The 10,582-nt window shown below is 40.9% G+C and overlaps 1 protein-coding gene across 1 annotated transcript; it reads right to left on the bottom strand.

The window, feature by feature from the left end:
- Positions 1 to 4,807: 4,807 nt before the first annotated feature.
- Positions 4,808 to 7,875, bottom strand: tnnt1 (troponin T type 1 (skeletal, slow)). Its single transcript, XM_079564954.1, has 9 exons — positions 7,789 to 7,875; positions 7,651 to 7,711; positions 7,344 to 7,460; positions 7,012 to 7,089; positions 5,578 to 5,688; positions 5,393 to 5,502; positions 5,142 to 5,232; positions 5,032 to 5,072; positions 4,808 to 4,947 (listed from the first exon to the last, which is right to left on the bottom strand). The coding sequence occupies exons 3-9, from the start codon at positions 7,440 to 7,442 to the stop codon at positions 4,902 to 4,904; spliced, it is 576 nt and encodes a 191-aa protein (XP_079421080.1). The 5' UTR covers positions 7,443 to 7,460; positions 7,651 to 7,711; positions 7,789 to 7,875; the 3' UTR covers positions 4,808 to 4,901.
- Positions 7,876 to 10,582: the final 2,707 nt, after the last annotated feature.

Below are 10,582 nucleotides of genomic sequence, written 5' to 3'. Positions count from 1 at the left end.
CTCCTGCTTTGTGGATGCACCAGCAGTGCTCTGACCTGTGGTTGTAACCACCAGATTCCACTGTACGTCTGTCCACTCCACTGCTCCGCACGCCTACGCAGATTACAATCACATTGTTGTGACTGAAAGTAGCATCTCATCATATGATCATCCAGGATTGAAATACACCTGGCACAGGCTGGTTCCTATTTCACATTTCATTTTCATTCACCTCTTTTATAATTGACTATAAAGTGAATTATTACAATTTACTTGAATAAAAAAGGTGTGAAAGGGATGTGAGCCACAAAGTAATTTGCTTCTTTTATTGTGCCTTGGCCCTGCCATGCAGTAGGCTTTTTTTTGTGGTGATAGTCAGCAGTGGTGTACAAGGGTTTGTACAGGCTGCAGCGGAGTCCGGGTAAACGGCTCCAGCTCAAGGTGCTCAGCAGGACATGGAGACCAGCTCCTCATACGTATATCTGAGACTTCCGACAGGACGCCGTCTGAATCTGCAGATGCTTCTGAAGACAAATAACACGAGCATTGTCGGTGTCCTGCCATGGCTTAAGCTTCCACAGGCTGAGAGGGCACCATCATCAGCGGGAGGACAGAGCCCAGAACCAAACTACACATTTAGTGCAAAGCACATTGCAATAATAAGGCTATCGTAAGGTTTGTGCTTCTATTAGAAATAGCTTATGTTACGGGTCCGGTCTAGGGGGCAGACCCGCACCAGAAAAAACATCTGAAGAAATGGAAGAAATGATGAGACAAAAGGCAGTGAGTGTTGTTCGATGCAGCCTCGCTTCATGTATTTTAATTACAGAAATTATTCAAATACATTACATTTCTGTATTTACCAAAAATCATGTATACTTTTACTTTGTCTAATCATGTGTCACCTTTTATTTCAATAATCACGTGTAACCTTTATACTGTACAAGTACCTTGTTACTATCTTATCTGGTTTATCACTATGTTACTTTTAGCCTTAGCAATTTTCACCAGAAATTAATATTGCAATAACCTCAGAATCAAAGAAAGACATTAATACATTGAATTATAAAGCTCCGTGTTAACTGAAGTTCTACTAACTAAAAACTGATTATAAAATAACATAAAAAATGTGACTGCACATTGTGTGCGTCACACTTAACTTGATTGTTTGAAGTCTCTAAAAATATAGTTGAAAATACGCTTTATTTTGTCTGTGTGCCTGTCCACGGCTCCTCTGGTGATGTGTCGGTCGCGAACGATCCGGCTCTGAACGAGTCTTTACAGTGGACGATATATGATATACGCGGAGGTGAAGGGCCCCTTTTTTGTATTAGATGTGCATGTCCACTTTGCAAAAGAAAAGTCACTGCTGGAGTGGGGCGGACGGAGAAAGGAGTGGCAGAGGGACTGCGAATGCACGACCGCGGGACGTGAGTGCGGCCTGCGGGGAAAGGGTTTTATAGCACGGCTCTGGGGAAACAGCGCCCAAACGCTCCCAGCGCCAGCTCTCCCGGGCCATGGGAGAGAAAAAGGCGCGTGGGTTCCGTGAGTGATGAGGCGGCTACAGGCAGGGGCGGACTGGCCATATGTCCATTCTGGAAGAGCACAGAAGGGCCACCGGTCCCGCCTCAACCGAGCTTTACCCAAATCTAAAAGCTAAAAAGAAAAGCATCAAAATAGCGAGGAAAAGAGAATGAAAAGTCAACAGAACATGAGAAAAACACGGACAAAAAATGATGTGACGAAAAGTTTCCGTCACTTTTGTAGGTCTTAGCTTTCAAATGAGGCGTTACATCGTTGCTCTCCAGTCGAGAAGCTTTTAGATTTGGGTAAAGCCCAGTTTAGAAAAACATATATATATATGATTTATATATATATGATTTTGCTTCTGTTTCTATGACCACATTTCCCGTTCTTCTTGCTGATGATGCCGATCAAAAAAAATGATAATAAAAAGCCGAACTGGGGAAAATGCACTCGTTAATGTTAAGGCGGGAGGTAAGAGGTTAAAATATGTATTTGTGGAAGTCACAATTACGCTAATTTGGGCCAGGCTGGTCAGAGTCCAGGGCTGTTTTTCAGTCCCAGTCCGCCCCTGGCTACAGGAGCCCCGCCCCCGACACTCACATCTTCCACCTGTTCACTCAGCTCACTCCACTCTTGGCCAGTGGCCGCCTCCGAAGCGACATCACCGTGCCCACTGCCTCAAAGTGAGCACGCACAAGGCAATGGCTCAATCCGAAACCATCAAATTGTAGCCTCTAAGCACTAACACTAGCAACTAACTCCTTAACCTTTCATGGGGTCAACTGTTAGATCTCTAGGCAGTTAGTGAACTAGAGCATCAGCAGCATTTGAACAATCCGTCCGTCCTTAAACAGGGGAAAGGGAAGTGACATCACCAACAGCTGCTTTTCTTCTTCTTTAAAGTTATTGGTGGAGTGCAGGCCAAACAAAAGTGCATGTCGCCCCCTAGTGTACAGTGTCCAACAACAACATAGTGTCCAAACAAAGACATTTGAGGAGAAAAATAAATCCAAATGATCCAAACATTTCCCTTTAGTGTTATTTTATTTCAACAGCTGTTTCATAAAGCTACATTATGCAAATGATCCATGTGGCTTAAGTTTCTACTAAATGAAAACAAAAGCATTTAATCCGTTTACTGAGTTTACTCTTTAACACTGACATGTGACTGAGCTGTGGGGACGACAACATGGATTTATCACTTTTATAAAGTTTGGCTTGTGCAGAATCTTAATTTTTAATTATTATTATTTTTATTATTAAATGTGCTCCTGTCAATCAACAGTGGTTGCGCATGAATCACTCGAGGGTGGGGGCGAGGGGGGTGGGGGGATTTGGCGCAGTGGCTTGCGGGATGGCACATAGCTCCTAATCACTGGTTAGTTAGCATCAGAGGTCCCTATGCTAAAGTGGCCATGATAGTTGGCATCAAGGCTCCTTTTCCTAACTCCTTCCTAACTGACTTACCAACTTGCCATGGCGGACGCTGACGCACATCCGGTTTGGCGTAAGAGCTCTTAGCAATCTGCCCGTTTCGGACGCAGCCAATGAGTTTGAGAAATAAAAGTCCTAATGACATAGGCCTAATAAACAACAGTTACAGAGGAGATCGCGCCGAACCTCTTTCACTTAAGTTTTTTCCCCCCCTCTTGCGCGAGGGAGAGATAAGCAGAGGAAGAGTAGTTATTAATCATATTCAAAGTTTTATCATCAAGCATCCTCTAACATACGGTAAAATACAGGGATCAAATTTTCAGATTTTCTAAAGCTTGCGCTACTTGCTTTTTGTTGGTAGTAATTATGACTGACGCAGAGAAACAGATTACTAAAAACACTGAAATATAAGCCAAACAATGCCTAACATAAATGTTTTTAAAAGTGATGCCAAGTTTAAATATATATTTCTAATGGACTAATATAAAATGAATACATTATAATAACAGGAAACACGAGTTAAACTTATCACTGACTTCAGAGCGGGGGATGTTTTAAATGTGTTTCTGAGCAGCATGTGACTGACTGTCCTCAAATATGCTTTGTGTCATTGTACCTTTTGGCAGGGCTGTAACGATATGAAGGGGGCTAACTGGGCATTTGCTGAGAGGCCCCAAATTGAAAGGGGCCCAGAAATATAATTCATTAACAGCAGTAAATAGACCAGCTAAAATTATTATTGATGATCTAAAATGCACCAGATTGCAGGAAATCAGATCTGAAATTTAAAAAAAAACTTGGGGGAGAACCCCCAAACCCCCCTTCAGAGTGCCCTCCCACATTTTCAATAGGTACTGATGGTGGGGTGGTGCCAAACCCCCTCTGACCCATTATGCAGCTCCTGATGTGCTCAGTCATGTAAATCCTACTTGTTTTTAGCTTATAATATAATACGATTACGAGACACTATCGCTATGAAAAAGCCCCCCCAGCTCAGGACCGACCAAAGTCTCACTCCAAAGTTTGGTGAAAAGTTGACAGCCCTGTCAATTTGCATGAGGTTTTTATTTTATGTAAAGTATGTTTCCATGCATCGATTTTTGTAAGAAGAATCCCAAAAGTGTACTTTGAATGTATTAAAGGCCAATGAGGTAGTACAGAAAGTTTAGGATTTTAGTGTTGGGCTGTTAAAATGTCATTAAATGTGTCTTAGGACTGAAAATTATTATTGTTTCCCCAAAAAGAGGCTGTGAATGTGGACAAGGCGCCTCAGCTCCTCTCTCAGCTATAATGAACCAAACTCTGACGACTAATGGGAAGTTGGAGTTGTGGATTATTGTGAAGCAAAAGAGCATATGAGAAGAAAGGGACAGTTGAACTTTGTCTTCCACTGCAGCAGTGATTCAAACTGTTGCTTCAGCACAGCTGGACCGCTCCAGAATCGGAATCTGTGGCATCTTTAATGACCTGTAATCAATTTAAAAACGAGAAGGAGTTTTGTGCCTAGAGCCGTTATCCCATCCAAGTACCAACCAGTTCCTCCCTGCTTAACCCCCAAGATCTAACAGGATCGGGCAGAGCAAAAGCGGTATGGCCACTGAGAACTGTCAGGTTTTTCTAACATTACCATATTCAATGGCATAATACGGCCACAAGAGGAAGCCATTGGCTGCAGTAAAATCACAACATTTGGAACAGTTTGGTCAGAAAACTTTATTTATTGATGTCAGCCTATTTGAATGGGATAAAAAGAAAAAAAAAGATATTTGTAAATATGTTTTGTAAAAATAATAATCACACCTTTGAAATGGCTGCAACAAAGTGACAAAATGAGTACAGCCTATTTATAACGTACATTTTTATTTGTGCTGTAAGAAATGTCAGAAATGTCTACCATAAACTGTTATTTCCAATAGCCTTTGAGGGGATTTAAACCCACTTGGGGGTTTTTCTGTGGTTGTTTACTTCCAACGACCGCCCACCTTCCCTTTGCCATGGACCTTTTTACTGTGAACACACACCACACAGGTTTATTTAGTGTGTGTAGAATGAAAACGGTGAAGAGAGAATTCAAATCTATAAGTGACTCACAATTTCTGGGCGTGTTGAATTCTGTTCAGCAGCACAACAATCTACAAAAAGCAGGTAGGAAAGTTAAGTAACATGTAGACCACAATTGTCTAATTCAGCTCAAGCGATACCTCATATTTCTGATGCTTCATGTGCTCCATGTAGTCAAACTTCTCAGACTCCAACTGATAAATCCAATCCCACAGCTCCTGCGCCCTTTGCCTAGAAAACACAGAAAGGCAAAATCAACTGTTTCATTTTTTCCCCCTATTTATAGACTTTATTGTCACTGTAATCTTTTTCCTCTGCATTTGAGGAGTGGGTGGCTGCAGTATAGTAGTGTAACTTTCCCCATTGTCCAGAAGTGTTGAGCGGAGCTGACCTGAGTGCGTCCTCTCTCATGTTGTCGATGCCCAGCGACTGTCGTCTCTCTGTCAAAGTCTTTTTCTTGATCTCTTTTCCTGTCAGACGCTTGCCCTTCCTCAGCTCTGCCTGCACCACGCACACACATACAGTATTTCCGTTTAGGCCTCCTATTAATAACAGCAATCATAACAGCAGTCTGACCTTCGCTAGGAAGCCTCCAAAGTTGGACATCCCAGACAACACTTTCTTCTTCTTGGCGTCATCATCTGCCTTTCTCTTGGCCTCCTCTTCCTCTTTTCTGTGGCGCTCCTCCTGCACATTTTAATCATGTTTTCATTATGTCAGACACCTATCAACAAGACCCAATAACTCTGTATCAGACCCATGAATGTAATAACCTGTTCTAGCCATTTGCACTGTTCATTTCACTGTGTAGTATGTCCACACTCATACAATATCTGCTGCTATCACTTAATGCACCTGCACATCTGTAAATACACTCACGCTGATCTGTTCTATGCCAAATTGTTGTTGTCTTTATCATGGTTTAAATTTAATCTTCTTATGCATGCCCTTATAGTCTTACAGTTTTAAGTTTTTATAGTTTATTATTTATCTAAGCTATGTGTTATCTTATGTTAAAATTCGTAGTTGTTAACATGTTCACCAACAATGGGCAATAAAAACAATTCTGATTCTGCTCATGACTGTTGTATTTGTCAGCAACACAGATTTTATAATGTAAAAATGTAAAAATAGAAATACGAGGCAATAGTAATGGAGCGTTATGTGGGTGTTTCGACAGCTAAAAGCATTTACAAAACTGGGCTTTATAAATAAATAGTAATAAATAGTAAACTATAAAAACTTAAAACTATAAGGCCTTGCATAAAAATATATTCATAAATATAAAAAATAACAATTTGACACAGAACAACAGCGTGAATGTTTTTACAGATGTACAAGTAATAGAGCAGTGCAAATGGTGGGAACAGGTGATGTGTTGATGAGATACAGAGTTATTTGGTGATAGTGGAGAGGAAGCTGTTTTGATGGTGGGAGGTTTTGGTCCGGATCAGTTGCCTCCTGCCTGTGGGGAGAGGGGTGAATAGTCTGTGTCTAGAGCAGGGGTCACCAACGTGGTGCCTGCGGGCACCCAGGGGCCCTTTGGGGCATGTCCAGTAGCCCTTGGGACTTTTTCTAAAGTGTAAAACACTTCATTTTCTTGAATCTAATTCTTAAAATTACAGTTATTTCGGTTCTTGTGACTCGGTATGAGTTTAAAATAAAGCTATTTTAATATAATATGGGGTCAATATCCTATAAGTGAACAGTGTATGTTTAAGTCTTTAGGATTTGTTTTTAACTGGTAGCCCTCGAACAACTTAATGCTCTTAAAGTAGCCCTCAGCTGAAAAAAGGTTGGTGACCCCTGGTCTAGAGTGAGAAGGGTCAGCTGTGAGCCGACCTACACACCTCTGGGTCCTGGAGATGTACAGGTCCTCGAGAGATGGGAGCCTACAGCCAACCACCGTGTCAGCAGCACGCACAACACGCTGCAGTCCAATCCAAGTATAACATCTGTGCTTATTTTGCCTGAAAGATCCACTATTGTTTGTGTGAGTGTGGGCCTTACAGCGATCCTGTTCTGCCGGTCCTTCTCCTTCTCAGCCCGGACCCGCTGGATCTCTGCTCTCTCTGACCGACGTCGCTCCTGAACAAAGATTTTACATGTGAGAAGCTGCTTATATGCTACACGTTATGTAATTAGTCTGGGGCAAACCAAAAGGTTATTAGTATTTCGTTTCTAGACACACAACCACTATTTCCAACACCTAACTGTAACATGGATTTGTAAATACGGTATATAATGCAAACATTGTTTCCTTTTTCGTTTCTTTCAGTTATTGTATTTCTTTCACTGGGTGTTAAATAAAGAAAAATATAATATTTGAAATTTGAGCTTACAATCCGATCCTTAAGCCCAATCAGTTCCTCCTCGTCCTTTTTCCTCTGCTCAAAGTGCACCTCTATCAGAGTCTGCAGCTCAAACAGGTCCTTCTCCATGCGCTTCCTGTGGATGTCCTGTAGGGAACACTTTATTATTACCTCAGCATACATGAGGTGCTGCATTTTCACTATGGCAATTACAGGATTAAAACAGGGTTATTGAAGAGGGGTGAAAAGACTGTGACATAAAAAATTGTGGAAAAGGTGAGGGGGGTTTGAGTACTTTCCAGATGCACCGTATACTGTGAGAACATTGGGAACTTACATCAAAATCCACTCTCTCTCCTTCGGGAATCTTTGGAGGAGCCAGATTAGGAACCAAGGGTCTTCAAACACAAGAATACATTTCAAACTGTGTTTTAAATAAGTAAACTATGCTGCAATATTACACAGAGGGACATACTTGGGTTTGGGACGCTCTTCCTCTGTTGGGTAAAAAAAAGGAACAGGTCAACAAACACAACAACTGTATACTTTGCTTATTACACTCATTCATTTAGTAACGCTGGGAATACATACTAACTGAAAATGTGTTCAAACCTATTTTTATTACTTCACTTTTATTATGTCTCATTTTGCCACTGCAACGACTTACATTTTTCTCCTATTCGTGAAACCACAACACTGAAACTATACATTAAATAAATCAAAAATGTGCTTTTGAACATTTATGTCTGTGAATAGAAATGTACAGCTTCAATAAAGCTTGAATAAAATATGAATAAATACATTTAACATTTTCAGTATCAGACGTCAATTTAATAACAGAAAAATAGATTGGTATAAATACTTCCTGAAACCGCTGTATGAACTTAAAAATAAAAGGCATTGAGTAACCGCCAGCTCTCACCTTCCTCCTGAGCGTCTGAATCTGAGGTGAGGCAAGTGAGCAAGTGGAGCACAGCATCATGGGATATCAGCCAAGCAACGAGACAGAAGCAATGAAGAGAAAAACAGAAAACAGCAGCTTAAAACTACAATCTCTATCATGCATAGAAAAAGGTAGATGTAGTTTTATAGCACCTACAACACAAAAAAAACATGATGAATTATAACAACATGCATGTGTAAATGTAACAGTTTGATAAGCATTAATGATAGTGTGCGTGAGTGGCATGATAGTGCTGCAACATAGTTAAGGATTGAATGTTATAAATTGAACATTTCCACAGAAACATTCAATTTTGAGGGGAATGAGTAAACATTCCCCCCTACTAATATTAGCTTTTTAAAAAAGTCTCTAAAACGAATTTATGTGACTGATGATTTCAGTATTTTGCTTCTTTTTTTTGTATCTCTTTTTTATTATTATGGACTGTACCCCATTCTCCCGACTACTTGTCAGTTTTAACAAAAGAATCTTGAGCGCTCTAGGAAAGTCATGGAGTCTTTTCCAAAGTGACCGGTAAGACCCAAAATACTGGGAGTATTCTAGTAGCCTAATACTCTCACCTTCCTCCTGTGCGCCTGCATCTGTGGCACCGTCAGCGTCATACTCTACACACGGCAATGAGAACAGCCAGGCCAAGAAAACAGAAGCAGAGGCATCAGCAAAACAGCATTTAGTTGCTTAAAACTACATTTCCCATCATGTCAAAGCATGATACAACAGCCGTGAAGCCTGAGGCTTTGGGAAGATGTATTTTTTAAAATTATAATGGAAGCATTATTGACACACATTTCTGTAGAAACATGACAGTGGCCTTAATCTTTGGACTAGATGTCTTCAACTCACCTTCTTCCACGGCGTCTGGCTCTGAAGCACAGATGCAACCAGAGCCAAAATGGAGGACAATACAGTTATGATGAGAGTAGCATCACGGTGAGACATCAGCCAAGCAAAGAGACAAAACATTACAAATCAACACATGAGCAAATTATTAATAGCAGAACATTTAAAACTACAATTTCCCAGTATGCATTGGTGCCACACTAACGATGGCAATAGGAAAATGTAGTTTTATACATTTATACTGCACATATACGCAAACAGCATATATGCACAATGCTTCACATTCCCACTTGTAGAAGTAGAAATGTGAGCAGGGTGAGGGAACATCTTTTTTTGATAATGGATAAGTGATGTTGATGATGTCACAGTGGGGTGAGTGAGGGCCCAGTGGAAGAGGCGGTTTTTTCTTCATATGCTGTGGCTGAGGTGAGGAAGCAGCGCACATTTTGTCGTAGGGGTGTGTATTTTTCTAACCACTACCCTCATTGTACTGCAATGTGCCTTCACTTTGAAATTCCCCTGTGAGTGTGTGTTCGTAATTGCAAATTGAGTAGTAGGTGGCCATGTGTCCAAAAGAAAAAAAGGACCGACGAGGACAACACCTGAAAAGGTTGAATATACTATACTGCACGAGTGTTCTGCTAGTGAACATGCAGTCGCCTGAGGCATGATTTTTTTTGAGAGAAGCTTTCTCTGGGCGACTTATCTCCCTAAGAGGATCCGTAAACTGGCCTGTGTGCTCGCCTGATCTCAAATCTCAAATCCTTGAGCTACAGTGTAACATCCAAGAGTGGACCAAAACTCCAATGTTGTGTGACGGGCAAAATACAAGAATAAAGAGTTCCCACACCCCACCTGGTATAAAATGTATTTGAGAGTTTCTTTGTGCCACATGTTCTCAGTCATGTTGACACAGAAGAACTCTATTTCCAACTTTGACTCTATAAACAATGTTCCATGGTGTCCATCACTGACCTTCTTCCTGGGTGCTTGGCTCTGAAACACCGGCCACACATTCCATTCAGCACAAGCAAAAACGGACGATGATATCAGGGCGAGGACAACATTATGGGAATGGGCCAAGCCAAAGGAAAATAAACAAATGAATGGAGAAAAGCTGATGCATCATGTGTGGATTGGATGATGTTTGATGTGTATAATGAAAAAAAAATATTATTCCCTCACCTTCATCACAGGCGTCTTGCACTGGAGCATCAGCCAAGCACAGTCAACATGAGCCAAGATGGACAAACATATAATGAAGTTGATCATGATTAATATGACAGGCGCCATGGAAAAACAGCAGATGCCATGGAAGGAGTAAGCAAATAGAAAGATCTACATCCTCCATAGAAAAAGAAAGTTTAAGAGTACATTTTTTTCGTTTATAGCACTTACCCAATAATTTCATAGTGCAAATTACTGACTGGTCATTTAACGGTTTAAGAGTTAATACAAAAAATAT

The sequence above is a fragment of the Gobius niger genome (genome assembly GCF_951799975.1).
Source record: "Gobius niger genome assembly, chromosome: 10".
NCBI classification, from domain to species: Eukaryota; Metazoa; Chordata; class Actinopteri; order Gobiiformes; family Gobiidae; genus Gobius; species Gobius niger.
Note: the sequence above shows the minus strand (reverse complement) of the source record. Positions and strands in the feature narration are given on the sequence as shown.